Source organism: Nicrophorus vespilloides, unplaced genomic scaffold, assembly GCF_001412225.1.
Source record: "Nicrophorus vespilloides isolate i.1.1-1 unplaced genomic scaffold, Nicve_v1.0, whole genome shotgun sequence".
Lineage (NCBI taxonomy): Eukaryota > Metazoa > Arthropoda > Insecta > Coleoptera > Silphidae > Nicrophorus > Nicrophorus vespilloides.
In genome coordinates this window covers 38,281-54,435 of record NW_017099940.1, presented here as the reverse complement: position 1 = coordinate 54,435, position 16,155 = coordinate 38,281, and the positions used below count along the sequence as shown (strand labels likewise).

Sequence of the window (16,155 nt, the reverse complement as noted above, 5' to 3'; positions counted from 1 at the left end):
ACAATATTTTATTCACGCCATGGAAACTCGTCACATGCAAACGCACAATTGCATTCACTATGTGTCGCATTTGATGGAAACCGACACGTTAAATATCAAACGAAACAATATTCCGCAAACCATATTATATTGCTCTGCGTTCATTTGCAAACTCGATTACGTTCTATCCTACATTATGATTATTTTTGTTTTCAGACTGTTTTTTCCAACAACGAATCGATCGAACGTTGAAAAAAAAAATATGTAACGTGAAAAATGCGTATTTTCCAGACAAAACAAATTCGCGGCATTATTTTCAACTCGCAATGACCCGAAAGCTATCCAACAGTGACCTGTAAAATCGAGCCGAACCGAAATTAGTTCAACCGAACTTTATTTTTATATACCGTTTAATGTGGGCTTCATGGAATTTTTGCGAACACTTGTTACGAGATGTCTGCGATTTTGACATTTTCGGTATTTCATTCGTTATTTTTTATATTCCCTAAAAACTAACTAACTTCACGTGACAATACTGCCAATATAAAAATTGAATTTGATAAAGAACTTTTGTTACGTCAAATTATTTAGCTAGTACAGTGGTTGGAAAACAGGGGTAAATTACCCCAAATGGGAATTAATAATATTTTTTCCAAAAATTTTCATTATTTATTGTAATACATGTAAAAATCATGACTAAATATAGTTTTTTTTTTAAATATAGTTAATAGTTATAATCATAAATAATTAATAACAGTTTTCTAAAGATATATTTGTGGTGTTTCTACATAAAACGATCTAATATTAAGCATTTTTATTATTGCAATTACAAAGTTTTGTTTTAGACATGAAATGTTTATTATCCATTATTACTTGTTGCATATTAATAAAATATCGACAAAATGATATTTTTCAACATATAGTTGAATTTTTTTAAAGTTATATTTGAGGTTTATCCCCAGCGTTGTTTCTGCATAAAACGATCTAATAATAGGATGAAAAAACACGTACGTAGTTTTTTTTTAGTTTAGTTGGAATAAAAGTTTAGCGAGACATCAAAGGGATATCAAAGATTCAAGATGGGAAATGCGAATATAAAGAGAGGATTCAGTGTATACAAAACACATACACAGTTAGAGAGAAGACACACGCGCACACGCATTCATTGCAAAGACGCGCTCACCTGAATAATGGAAAATGAAATATTAGAAATGCTAAAAATAGTCTTCGCTCTCTCCGAAAGGTTATGCAAGATGACTCTGACTCTGAATGTGAGTTTTGCATGGTGGGAAAAATTTATGAACTAAAAATAAATGCTACAGTTTGCATTTGGAAAATTCGTAACAAATCAACTTCTTAAAAATTAAGTGATTTTAATTTTAAAGTGAAATAAGTTGATATTTTAAAATTATTCACGCGCGAAAATTGAAATACAGTTATTAGAAGTTAAATGTTTCTTTTTTGCTAAAAATTGATATACAAAACGTTTTCATCGATGCATCTTGATTTTCTAATGGTGCAAACACACTGCTTCCTAATTGCTAAGTTACTTTTTTCTATTCAAAATTTGTCTAATCTCAAGATTTTTTTAAATAGACAATATTTATGAAGTTATTGTTTTTTGTTTGGTATTATTGGTTTGTTTAAGGATATACCTATCGTCGCGCGATCCAACATATTTGTTTATAGTTGTACAGCAATTGGTAATAGTATTACACAAGTTCCCCATTTTGACTCAAGGTGACAGCTGTCATTTCGCGATCCAATTGATAAATAATATTTCACAAGATCCATGCTTTGACTCAAGGTGACAGCTGTCATTTCGCGACGCAATTGATAAATAGTATTTCACCAGTTTCATTCTTTGACATAATATGACATCTGTCATTTCGCGACCCAATTGGTAATATTTCATCAGTTTACGCTTTGACACAATGTGACAGCTGTCATTTTGCGACCCAATTGATAAATAGTATTTCACAAGTTCCATGCTTTAACTCAAGGTGACAGCTGTCATTTCGCGATGCAATTGATAAATAGTATTTCACCAGTTTCATGCTTTGACACAAGATGAAATCTGTCACTTCGCGACCCAATTGGTAATATTTCATTAATTGCTAATAGTATTTCACCAGTTCATGCTTTTGACTCATACTTTGATATATAGTATTTCACCAGTTCCATGCTTTGACACAAGATGACAGCTGTCATTTCACGTATAATAGAATGTTGCTTAATTAATTTAAACTTTCTAAGAAGTTATCACAAGTTTGTACAAGAGTGAATTGATTTATTAATTAATAAAACATGCTGTAACTCAGTTAGTTTTTTAAGAATTTTACTAAGTTTTTGATATGATTATGAATTAGCTGTAAATTTAAATTGTTAGATAAAAGATAAATCTTTTTTTTAAACAAATACGAATACTGCTAATTTAGAATTTGAAATGCGAATATAATATTTCATCCTGAAAGTAGCAATTATCTGAACGAAAATGTATTACGTGACAATTTAATGGAGTAGGAAAATTGGAAAATAAATCCGGACGCGTCGTGGAAAAATATAGTATAGATGTATAGAGGAGATTGCTCGTGCTTTCAGTTATCTTTTCCCTTCTCGCTGTACCGATGCCATCCATATTAGAGGGTTTCTGCTGGTGGCCTTTTCATCGCGCCTTAAGAAAAATTTTCCATTATTTTCTCCACCCTTCGTTCGCATTCAACACCTTTCACATGCAGCAACGCCTTACTAATATCACACTCCAATTCCCGATGCCTTTTGTCCTTTTCTTTCCTCCTGTCCACGTTTGGTTATCGAGACCACATATATATATACACACACGTTTTCGCACTACTCCAATGAACTTATCCTCTCCAGTTTCTACTATAAATACGTCGACATTGATATCGCTATTTGTATCGCATCCCACTTTTCAATAATCCTTTTTAACTGTAATCCTTTGCGAGTCTTCGATTTCCTCCATTCAATCTCACAAATCTCAAATATTTACTATTCCCGGCAAATCTTTTAATTCAAGGATAAATACACTTGAAAACTCGTGCATTTTGCACATTATTACATAAAAAATTTCGAACTTTATTTAACAAATATCTCCATTTGTATTAAAAATATTAAATAATATGGTCGCGAAATGACAGCTGTCACTTTTGACGCAAAGTGACATCTGTCATTTCTCGAGAAACTGGTGAAATAATGTTAGGTTTCATCGGTACTTTCCCGTTTTTATAAATTATGGTACAAACAATTGGGATTAATAATAAATTTTATTAAAATGTGATTTTAGCATTTAGTTAATTGCAATATGTATTATAATCATTTGGTTGAAAGGTTTCCGTTTTTTATGATAACTATTATCTCACTTCCAATAATCTAATTAAAACCGCATACTGATTATGCTACTTCTTTTGTTACAAAACCTTAATAAAACTTATACTATAAATATAGTATATTGTATACTTATTTAATTAAACAAAACTTTATAATTAATTTTATTAATTTTCAAAATAATTTTAATATAACTAAGAAAAAGAGTACTTACAGATTAATAATTATTATTGAAAACAAAAAAAGTGATCTTCTGTTTCATTTACATTACGCGTTGATAGATTATGTTATAAATTCAGTCAGGTGAACTAACTTAAAATGGATTCGTGGGGGTTATTTGTACAGTTGGCAGTTCGATGTTTGTGATGTTCGATGACAGTAAAAGTGATTGGTTGAGGCTGAATATTTTTTATTTTGTCCTTTTTGCATATTTCATGTGAGTATGTACTGTACTGTTTTATAAGAAAAATATTGCTACTTATGCAGTAAGTAAGTAATTGGATGATAGCCAGGGGCATCTCAATTGATGCGGCTGTTCTAAACATTTCGTTTTAATCACATACAGTTGGTATAAACATTGTAATGCTGTAAAGAGAAAAGAATAATTTTAACTGTGGTACCCCTGCTAACAGCTATGATAATGAAGTGATGCGTGTATTTCTATTATGTTTTAATGAAAACAAAATTTGAGAAAACTTGAAATGTCAACAAAATATAAATTGAATAATGTCTTATTTGCAATATTTTAAATGTGAATAAATATTGTCCTGTTTTAAAAGAAAACGTAAGTAAAAATTGCTGAGATGAAATGTGTACCAACTTAAATCATTAAATATCACTACAATTATTTCCATTAATTATGGCTGTAATTGTATTTTGAGTAAGTATTTCCCAGAGGCGGGAAAATGCGGCTCTTCGTTGCGTCTCCTATTAAAAAAAATAAACCCGTGTATTTAATACTATGTGCCATGGAGTGGCTCTTTGTATATGAAAAATGCGGCTCCAATTGACCATATGCGTGCCTACCCCTGTTATATACAGGTAAACGTCGGTTCAGGTTTGCGCCGGTTCGATTTACGCCGCTGCGAAATAACGCTTATTAATTGCTAATATTACACTTATATAAAACTAAACCCTATAGTTACCTCACTGTAAATATGAGTTCATTTTACGCCGATTCGATTTGCGACGGCTATTGTAGGAACGGAACCCCGGCGTATAACGATGTTTACCAGTAGTGTAATATGTAATATGAATTAATGTAGTGTACAATAAAAATATATGCTTCTAGTGAAAAAAGATCTTGCAAGAAATTTTCGGCATTAGAGAAAGAGTATTTTTTATAATTTTCTCAAATATGAATATTATTAAACTATAATTATTCGATTAAATATATACAATTTAATGATATCGATTATATTAATTAATTTAACTTAATTATATTAAGTAAATATAAATTTATCTTATCTATAGTACAAGTCAGAATGTATAAGGATTTACTATAAAACGAAGGTAATTAGTTGATTATTATTATCAAACAAGTCAACACTTAGTTATTTTGTTTGTATACTAGAGTTTTCATAATAATTGAAGGAAAAAATAATCGTGTTATGAAATCAACAGTGAAATAATGTGTAAGTAATAATGATTAAACTAAATAAGTTCGTGCGACGTGCGCTGTGTGTACGCGATTAAAATTCAATTGACGGAAGCACGAACTTGGTTCGTATATGGATGGTGGTGCTGTTTGTTGGTGGTGGATTGATGGTATCCGACCAGTACGACTTTTCTAGGCCAAACGCGGTTCAGGCTCGGTCGTTCGGTCGAGCGATCAACAATTGAATGGATATATGGAATGTAATTGATTAAACGAGTCGAAGAAGCGGCGAAACAATAAATCCACCAGCACGTGAGATTTTCTCACCTGAAGCTTTTGCGATAAGTGCGAAAGTCACGAACGCGACAATAGATTGATGTCACGAAAACGAAATATTAACAACGGAAATGGGAACGCACACAACTACTTGCCGACACTTTATTACCTTCATTCAATCATTTTCCTTCACAATATTGGATTAATCTTAGTTGGATAATGAAAAAAAGTAATCAGTTAATCGAATTTATTATCAATACTTGTTTTTAATTATTATGTATTTATTGTTTAATCTTATTTCAATTATGCTTGGAGTACCTCAAGGAAATGTGATTGAACCTATAAATTTTTCCATTAGAAAAATATGTAAAAAATATAGAATATATTTATCTGAGTATTCATTACAATTATGTAATGTGGAGTATCACAAGGAAGTGTACTTAGTTCTATAAATTACTTTAATTAGCTATTCCGGTTTCAAACAGTCCGAAATTTTAGCGGACTATACGAGGCATCTGACTTTTCATTGCAATTATGATTGAAGTACTACAAGGAAGTTCTATAAATTACTTTAATTATGCTATTCCGGTTTCAAATAGTCCGGGATATTAGCGGACTATATGAGGTATTGTTGTTTATTCATCTGACTTTTCATTGGAATTATGATTGAACTATAACAAGGAATTGTAAATTACTACAATAATGTGTATAGAAAAATATTTTTCTGTACTTGAATTATATAATATATTTATCAGAAATCTCATTATTACATTATGCTTGGTGTACGCTAATGTAATGTTCTTGGATCCATACATTTTTTCAAAGACAACAATAGAAAAGTGTGAACAATATCCTATACATCGCATAGTTTATAGAAATTCAAGGTGTCATAAAAGAAACGTTACTGTTATGAATTGCAATAATATTATTTCTTTGGAACTTATATCAGATTTCTTTAATAAATCGTCTATGAAAAATCAATAGAATTACGTCTATTCATATTTTTATTTTGTAAATTTTGATTATTTGTAATCAAAATATGAAAATTTGACGTAAATTTTATTCCACATAAAATTAGACTGATTGAAAAAAATATAAATAATTACATTGGAAATTTTAAAAGTTAATTAAAAAAATAGTAACACTTCTTTCATAACACTGTTCATACTCAAAAATAAGTTTCTTACTTAACTTTTGCATAAAATTCAGGTTTAGTTAGTGATACATGAAACTGTTAGTTAGTCATTTTTCTGTTAGATTACTTAACTATTGCAAAAAAAGAACATTATCATAACTTTTTCGAGGACGTCTTTGTGAAGTGTGAAGATAAATATGGGAAAATTGAGGAGATGAACGTATGTGACAGTCTTGGAGACCACCTAGTTAGAGCAATGTTTACATTAAGTTTAGATGTGAGGAAGATGCAGAGAGAACAGTAACTGATTTAAATAATAGGTGGTTTGGTGGTCGTCCAGTTTACGCCGAATTGAGCCCAGTCGCGGATTTCCTTGAAGCTTGCTGTCGTTAGTACGAAATGGGAGAATGCACTCGATCTGGTTTTTGCAACTTCATGCATTTGAAGCCCATCTAGAGATGTCAGGAGATACTTATATTCGAGGAGTAAAACCAGCGTTCCAGATCCCGTTCACCAAGAAGACGTTCTCGTTCCAGGAAAAACAGAAGAGGAGGTTCCCGTTCACCGCACCATCGGGCAGGAAAAAGTAGAAGATATTAAGGAATGGAGTCATGTAAGGAAGTTGAGGAAGTGGAGTAAAGCGCGATTCATATTCATTTCCAGTTTTTAAGAAAGTGCTAACAAATTGATTTTCATGTTGATAACTATACAAACGAATGACCTGCGTTGATGACCATCATCATCATCAACACCACCCTGCTTGTCATCAAAAATTAAAACTACACCTTTAGCACCTTCAGTCCCAGGAACGACTCGATCTTGTCGAAGAGTGCGGTTTGTCGACAGGTATCAAGCAGGAGGGCCATACATTTTTTATTGCACAACAACAACGTCGACAAGCTAGGCATCATTGAGAGTTTAATTTTACGTAATTCTTTCACCACAGCCCGTACCTGGTATTTCGAGAAGGTCGAATAAGGGTATATAAGCTGCAAAATATCTTTAATTGTTCTCATTTGTCGCGTCTCAATAGCTACTAAGGTTCTCTGTATTATTTCGTTTAAGTACTCTGTGTATCCTGTGTATCTCTCTGTATTGTTAATTATCCGTGATTTACTCAAATAAACATTTACTCGAGCATCTCCAAAATCCAAATATTGAAAACGGAATCAATCGATCTCGCGCAGAATCCTTGACAGTGATTGAAATGTTTTGAACAGGATGAGTAATCGGACACGTTTTTTGGAGTGATACCAAGCATGTAACATTAATAATATGTTATGAAGAAAAAAAAAGACATGAAATATGAAACAATTTACTTTGTGCACATTTCAGGACTCGCAGCATATGGATGCAATAGAGGAGATCACGAAGCACCCGTAAATGGAATTATTCAATCAAGCGTTTCGTGCATTTCAAAATTTAATTCGCAATTTCCACTAACAACTTTTTGTTTTTCCCTCCCCGTCAATTTGAAAACCGAATGCAATTATCGAAGAGCAAATAGCCTTGACGCGCAACACTTAAAATTGTTGTTTTATTATCGCAGTTTTATGATATAAATGAATAACAAAAATATTATTTGTTTTTTATCTATTTTTTGATCAATAAAAACTATTAATGCATCAAACTATTCGTATTTTTTGTTTATTGTAAAGCTTTGGTCAGACTAATTATAAAGAATACAACAATACCTCGCATAGTGCGGCTTCAATTGGTATAGTCCTGTTGAAAATTTTCAAAGCAAACTAAATTTAAATGAGAAAAATAAAAATAAACCCAAAAAATTGTCGTTTTTTTTGGTTTTAAATTCCTCGATTACTCGGACTGTGAGTGGTATTAGTGATTAAAATACATAATTCTAAATGTTATTTAGATATAGGTATCCATCGACTTACGAACTCCCGGACTTATGAACAAAATTCTAAAAGTTTTTACTTGTTACAAGGAGATATATAGTGATACAAAATTAACTGGTCAAACTAAAATTGATAATTTCTTCAATAAAATGTAATATTTTTGGAAATATGTAATTGTAATGTCTACATTGAAAAGTATTTGTAAGTATTTTGTTTATTTTAATCTCTTTCTTCAAATCTAAGCCGTCGGTAATACGGAATTTAACATATATAAAAGTAAAAACCATGATAAAGTGTAGAAAGATAAGAATATTTTGAAATTTTTAAAATTACCCCGACTTACGAACAAATTCGACTTACGAACAACCCGTTGTAACGGATCTAGTTCGTTCATACCTGTGTATGAAATTCAGTATTATTGCAATAAACGTATAGATAATGCAAGAATTGTTACAGGAATTACGAAATCTGGAAATAAATTGTCATTTCGCGGATATCGTTAATAAAATAAAAGATTAATTATATAAATAAATTATAATATAAAAGTTATTTATAATTATTGATAAAATTTACGCTTTGATGATTCATACTTAAGAAGTATTTAAAATCTTCTTCACTGTTTATTTTCCTTTAGTGTCACAATTGGCGTATTTACGATTTCTGGTGAAGTGACTCAACGTATTTACCGGTTATTTAATGATCTGGATGAGTTATACTTACTCTACCTAGAATGAGGTATTCAGGAAATTCATTACGAAACATTCATTTTTTTTAATAAGAAAATATCATTAAGCAAATCAATTATTAAACTGAGAATTTGATAAAATAAAGCAATACCTCGTATAGTGCGGCTTGGATTCACTATAATACGATTTGAAATTTTCAAAGCAAACTAAATTTTAATTAAACAAAAAAAAAATTTTTCGTTTTATCTCTTTATTTAGTTCCTCGATTAGTCCGGTTTCAAACAGTCCGGGATATATGCAAAAAACGTATTGCTCTATATTTAAAATTTAGATTTAATGAAAAAAAAATATAAAAGATTGATTTTAACTAATTAGTATATAAAAACCAGTGAGAATCAGATTTCGATAAATTAATTTAAATCTACATATATCAGAATAAGATTACGTTTGATTTCTAATTTGATTTAGAGCAGAAAAATGCAATAGTCATCAACTTTTTAAATATTCAATGATTTAATTACAAAATGAGACTTTCTTTTACTCAATACTAAGTTTCTATAGATTTATATCAGATTGTATATAGAATATGTAAAAAAAATGTCAAGGTTGGTATCGATGTAATCTGCTTCGAAGAAAACTGCTCCGAATGACGTTTTGTAAAGCGTCTCGAAAAGCGACGTCTTACAATTGGAGCGTTTTCCGTGAAAGCCATTAGAATATGAATAAGTTATTTAAACTTGAATCGATAAGAAACGAAATATGCTATGTGTGCACGTATTGTTGAAAAAAAAAATATTAATAAAAGATTTCAATATTGCATGGTTTTCAGGAAATCTTTTCAGTTGCTTCAGTTTCGCAGTATTATTAGTAAATTGGTCTTAAAAATAATCGAAAGTTTGCATTCTTCTGATATTTTTTTAAAATATGAATATCAACTATTTTGATCTGCAATACAAGATTTAAGTTAATTATTATTGAACCAAATTATTGTTTTTTTTTGTCGATATTTTTTTTCATTAACTGATTCAAGTGGTCATATATACTATGTATTAATTACTGTAATTATTCATAGATTGAAAAATTGAATTGTCGACCGTTTTACGTGTGCCCGCCGCTGTGAGGAGAAATATTTTGTTGTGCATTGTGAATTTAGACAATAATTATAAAAAATAAATGGCCCGACCGGCATTCTAGAATGTGCTCTTGCGTGCAAAAAGGTTGGGAACCCCTGACCAATTCTTTTATTAAATATTTAAGCTTAAAACATAAAATTGTCTGTTTTCAGGTTTTAAAATATATTTGATTCGTTCAATGAAAACGAAATTCTTCCATCGACAACATTGAGATATTTAGAAATGTATACAACGATTTTTCTATATGTTGCAACGAAAGAACTTAAGCTTTTGCGGACGGAGATTTCTCAAGTTTGCATTTTCAACGGATTTTTTTTTAAACTGTTGTGTATTATTATGTTGTGTCATATTTCGGTTACACACAGACTTTTAAAGTCAAAACTTTTATGTCGACGTCACAAAAAAGACTAGTAACGCCTCGATCGGAACTAAGATTCTATAAATGTTCCACCGCAGTGGCTTTGCATGCAATTTCACATAAGCAAAGTTTTCTGTGTAAAAGATAAGGCGGATATATCTGTCACTCGTCCGCAAAATGTAAATCTATTATTAAAAGAGAAATGAAATTTATTTTCTCTAATTTTTTGAACTAAAAATCGTAGTAGGTTATTATATAAAATTTAATTGCATATACCATATAAATTTATATGTATTTTAGGCTACTTTTTTATCTTGGAGTTGTTTGTTTTATTTGTTTATATGAAATATAATACAATTTTTTCAAACTGTTATGTTTTTTGGTCCAAATTGTTATGTCTCATGTATATAAGGTAAATATATGGGTATAATTTAACAATTTAATAAACATCTTGATTATAGAAAACAAAACTATCTTTTTTTTTTGATACAAATTTTTAAGATTCTTTTTTGAATATTGTTGTTTTTCATATATCAAAAATGTTGAATGTTATCAACATGTCATTTAGTAATATATACAAAAATATATATATTAAAGGACAGTGTGAAAATGGACTTCTGGCATCACAATGAGCTTGTGACATCTCGCATGTGCGGGATCGATCAATGTGAACGCGGGATTCAGCAGGGCGTATAATCAAAGAAAAGCCCTGCGTTTTCCCCATCCGTCCGAACATTGATTTCGATAACAGCCGCAGACTCTGCGGCTCTCATCCAAAACGAAATAAATTAATCCTGCAAAACTTAATTATCGTATGAATGGTCAAGATGATCACGATGATTATGATGAAACCTAACAGCAAAATACAGGTATGCGTCAATTTGATTGAAGAGGACGCAGCGCGAGTTTCGCACAGCACAGCAGGTAGATGATTTCGAGTGTTATTGATGCGACGCAACAAGTACAAAACCTCGTTTTGCGAGACAAGAAAACACGGCACAATTTGATTATTAAAATAAATGAAAATATATTTACTTATATTAATTCACACTTTTTTTTTGTTTAAATTATTTGTGTAATTCTACAATTTTAGCATAAAAATATTATCTACATGTTTATTTTTTAACAAAAAATGTTATGAACCAACATCTTTTTAATTAGTTTATACTTTTTGCTATTTTTATACTAGCTATAATAAATATTATTATTTCTTAATTTTTAAATATGAAAGTAGTGGATTTCTGCAATTGTTATATAAGAATATTTAAGAATTGCAAGTTATAATTATTCATTTACATTTATTTGTACTTATTATTTAGTAATTAACTTAATTATTATTATTTTTGATAGTCCGTAATTATTATGTAACAAAAAAAACATGTTCAATTAATTTTATTTGAATTTACTTATTTTTAATTGTACGTAATTGTAGTAATGAATGTATTAATTATAAATGTTTATTTTTAAACACATTCAAATGTTAAAATTTTATATGCTCAAATTGTTATGTAAATAAATGTTAAAAACAATGTATTGAATAATTGTAGTTTTGATTGATGTAATTTGAATTTCGTACGTCAAAAAGTCATTGTTTGTTTTGATTATTCAATTACAATTTACTTTATGCTTGTAATTATTTTATTGTTTTGAAATTGTTGTAATTAATGTAATTATTGGTGATTTTGATTTGTTTTTTGACGTATGTGAAGGTAAGTTTTGTAAAGATATTGTAATTGCAGTGTTATTTAAACTATTAATAAAAATGATTGTTTTTTGATGTGAATATTTTTTTTGTAATTGATGTATAATTTGGATGTAATAAAATGTTTGTTTTTTTTTGTGCGGGAGCGGACGGAGTGGAGTTATTAATTGAAGGAGGAAATAACTTAAAATCTATAAATAAGTTTTGTTTAAAAATAAACGCGCGCGTAAATATGCGGAAAGCGAATCGGATAATTCAACATATCGGAATAAGCGTTTCCACTATTGTAAACATTGCGACGATGTGTCGAATGTTTTGTGATGTGATTGGATGGATGGATATCACCAAAATTGCATCCCAGTTCGTTTAAAAGATTCCGCGTTTGAATATACGAATATTTGTTTACTCACCAGATGAAATCCTTGCAGTGAGAGCAGAAGGTTGGCTGCTTGAAGAATCTGGGCATGAACTTGTGATCCTTCACATTGTAGACGTTCTTCTTCTTGAGGGCACCTTTTCTGCCGCGCGACTTGAAGCCGGCTTTGAAATCTGCGGTGGTCTCGTCCATTTGCTCATCGTCGGCCATGGTGTCTTCTTCGGAATGAAACACTAGCTGGATTTGGTGATGGTCGTCGTCGCCGTGGAGTTGGAGCACTTCGGTGACGCGAACCAGGTGACCAGGCACTGACCTCCGCAAAAACGACGATCGAATGTCGACGCAGTAATGTACTCAGGTGCGCTCGTATCGATGATGATGATGATGTTGTTGATGAGGTGCGTGTGCCGTATGCCGTATTTCAGGAAGAGAGCGAAGTAACGATCTGGAATGTATTGAGCGCTCTTTCTTCTCCGATCTCATTTCACTGTAGGAACAACAGCAACAGCAAGTGTTAGCGGAGCCTTGGCGAAACGAATATAGCAGCGCGACACACATGCGCGGATCCCGTCGTCCGCTGGGCGTACCCTTATTATTTAAACTTTAAACTGCAAGGCGACTTTGGCTTCGGCCTCCGTGGATTCGGTGGAGGCGGTTTGAAGGCGGCTGATGGAGGTGGGAGGACGCCCTTCCGATGATCGCCTCTATTTCGATGCGAGCGGAGGACACTGCAGATGCACAATCGAAATGGGTGCATTCACTTTAATTCCGGAAGGTGGATGATGATGATTATCATGATTATGTCGATGACGTTGTTGTTGTCATTTGATGATGATTATGATGATGATGGTAGGTAGGCAAGTCGTAGGCGGTTGCGCGCAACTCCGCTGCCGCGGCACATCGATTTTACCGGTGCCCCGAACTCCAAGCTCCAACTCCAAACCAAAACTCGCACGTCGAGCAGCCAGAGAACGCGGAACAATATATAGATATTTTTGGGGTGGATGGTGCATGCATAAAGCTTTTCCCATCCGTTCTTCCTCTCTCTCTTCTTCCCTCTTCCACCACCACCATCAACCCTCACGAATATATCGACTAAGCAACAAGTGCACCACAATGGATTGACTCGAAAACAATGCAAACTAATTTTTGGAATCCTTCTTTTACTTCAGCCCTACTTGGACCCCTTTCGTATTTCCAATGAATCGGATATTATCAACTGTACATAAGTTGAAAATATACACTGGAATCGTATGTACATGGCAAAAAATTCATTCGAAAAATGTTATGGATATGTAAATTTTTGTTCTAATAATCGTATCCACATTGAATAAGTTAAAAATAAGTCTAAATACAATTTCGAAGAGAGTTTTCTCAAAATATTAACTTTTCCCCACATTATGAAAACTTCTAACTCACCTGACATATAATATTATATTATAAAAACTCTCTTGTACGGCTTTGGCCAGGAATAGATGATAGTCATTGTAAATAGGCATCAATTTTGTTTAAAATCTAAAATCAATTTAAATACAATTCATAATGTAAAGTTGTATTTACATTCAATGTAACATTATAAAAGACTACGTCTAAAAAAGCAGTGAATATAATGAATACAGCAATGACTCGCATAATCCGGTTTCGATCAGAACAAATTGAAAATATCAAAACAAACTAAATTTGATTAAGGAAAATTAAAATAAGTTTTAAAAAAATACTGTACAATTTTTTTATGCATAAATTTATATAGTCAAGTCTCTTTTTATGTGGTTTATTTTGTATATGTATCTAGTTCCTCGGTTAGTTTCAAACAGTGCAATATATTATCAGGACTATACGAGTTATTGCGACTACTTTTTACTTAAAAGATTTACTAAAATGAGTTGTGTCTGGAATAATATACTTCATAAAAGTTTTCAAATATTTCATTGTCAAAACTATTTACTCATTGCTAGCAGGTGGCAGATTATAAATAATAAATTTAATGAAATATCACATATATAAAAGTTTTTATATAGAAAATATACTTTGTAATTTATTTTATATTATAAAAAAATAAGTTTTTCTTATGATGTTTTGATCCTAAATGTGGATTTATTTATAAATAAGTTACTAATAATATTATTAAAACAAGACTATGGAACATTACTAGAAAGAATTTGCATTCGAAATGTACTAAGATTTTTGATATTAAATCTCTAATTTATAAATTTATGATTTTTTTCTATTTACAATTAAATAATTAATAAATGTGGTTTTGAAGTATTATTACTAAAAAATGTTGGTGTATTATGTAATGTGTAGTATTATTTTATGAAAATTAAAATATTGGATTTAGTGGAGTTTCTTTGTATTTCCATGAATCTAGAAATGATACATTATATTTCCCAAACTTGTTAATAGGAATGAAATAATTACTAAATAAATAATGATTTTTCTAAAAATTTTATTGATTTTATGTAATTACCCTACATAATTTCAGGATTTACGAAGTGTTTCGTTGCAAGTAAAGTGTGAGAAACCCGTGATCTCTAACTGGTGGCCCGCGGGCCGCATTCGACTCAGAAGCAATTTTACACCATTAGCCATTATAGTTATAAAGATGTAAACAGAGTTTATGTGCGCGATTGCTACTAAAGGTAAATTCAGATTGTGAATTCGGCCCGCATGGAATTTGAGCTTGAATCCTTTGATCTATTATATTATGTAATTCCTCTCAATTTTATAAATTTTATCATTTGCATTTTTTTTTAAATAATATGATTTGATCTTTAAATCTCAACATACACTATAAGAGCTTAAGATATAGCGAATAATGTACTTAAGGTTTATATGGATCAATTTATCATCATTAGATTTTCAACGTGTGAGTAGTAGAAGGTAACTTGAGTTGTATAACGTTATACAAATGCGAGATACGAGTGGAAGCAGCGCGAAAGATGATACGTTCTCAGAATGAATGGAAATGGGGTCATTATCATAGCAATTCATGAAGTGCGGAACAAAGTAGAGTCAAGGTAGGGCGACAGAGACTAAATGGTTTTGTATAACAGACAACATGTTTCTCCTCAATTCAAGTGGCACTGATGTAAATGTACAATCTAAATCTCGGAATTCATGGAGGGAAGATAATTTGCTCAATTCTAATTTGTTACTAAAACCCACTACAAATAAATAAAAAAAAACTATATTGTAAAGATAAAACTAACGCTTATATAAATTTTGGTCAAAGAAGTTTATAATTTGTATCAAATCAGGTTTTATATTTACAATGTAGTTTTTTTCTAATCGAATTGCGAATAAATTGGACAATATTTTTATATTTGGATAACAACTACATATTCGTATAATGAACAACTTGGTGACCGATTAACGTTTTTTTGGAAGCTAATGCTAGTAGTTAATTGAATCTTAAGCCGTTTCTTAAATCTATGACTTTTGGTGAATATTTGACTTTATTCATCAACATAGTCTACTTCGCGAGTGATACATTCATTCCAACGCTTCTCTAACATTTCGATATCTTTCTTGTAGAACGATTCATCTTTGTCCTCAAAATACGCTTCAGTTTCGGCAATCACTTCGTCATTTTAGCAAAATCTCTTTCATTTATTGTTTATATTTTCAAATAAAAATTACGCTATGAATTCAGATGAAATTGCGTGAGATTACGTGCACGTAAAGCTAATTTAAATTAACAAAATGTGTA

General features: G+C 31.0%; 1 protein-coding gene across 3 annotated transcripts in view; it reads right to left on the bottom strand.

Annotated features, from left to right (window-relative positions):
- Positions 1 to 13,352, bottom strand: part of LOC108566221 (protein kinase C, brain isozyme) — a 41,107-nt gene extending 27,755 nt beyond the window's left edge. Inside the window, exon 1 of one of the 3 annotated variants that reach the window (XM_017926012.1) lies at positions 12,481 to 13,352. In XM_017926012.1, the coding sequence (XP_017781501.1) occupies positions 12,481 to 12,656 (176 nt within the window). In that variant the 5' untranslated portion in view covers positions 12,657 to 13,352. The remainder of the gene's footprint in view (positions 1 to 12,480) is intronic. The other 2 variants (XM_017926010.1, XM_017926011.1) reach the window with 2 other exon arrangements.
- Positions 13,353 to 16,155: the final 2,803 nt, after the last annotated feature.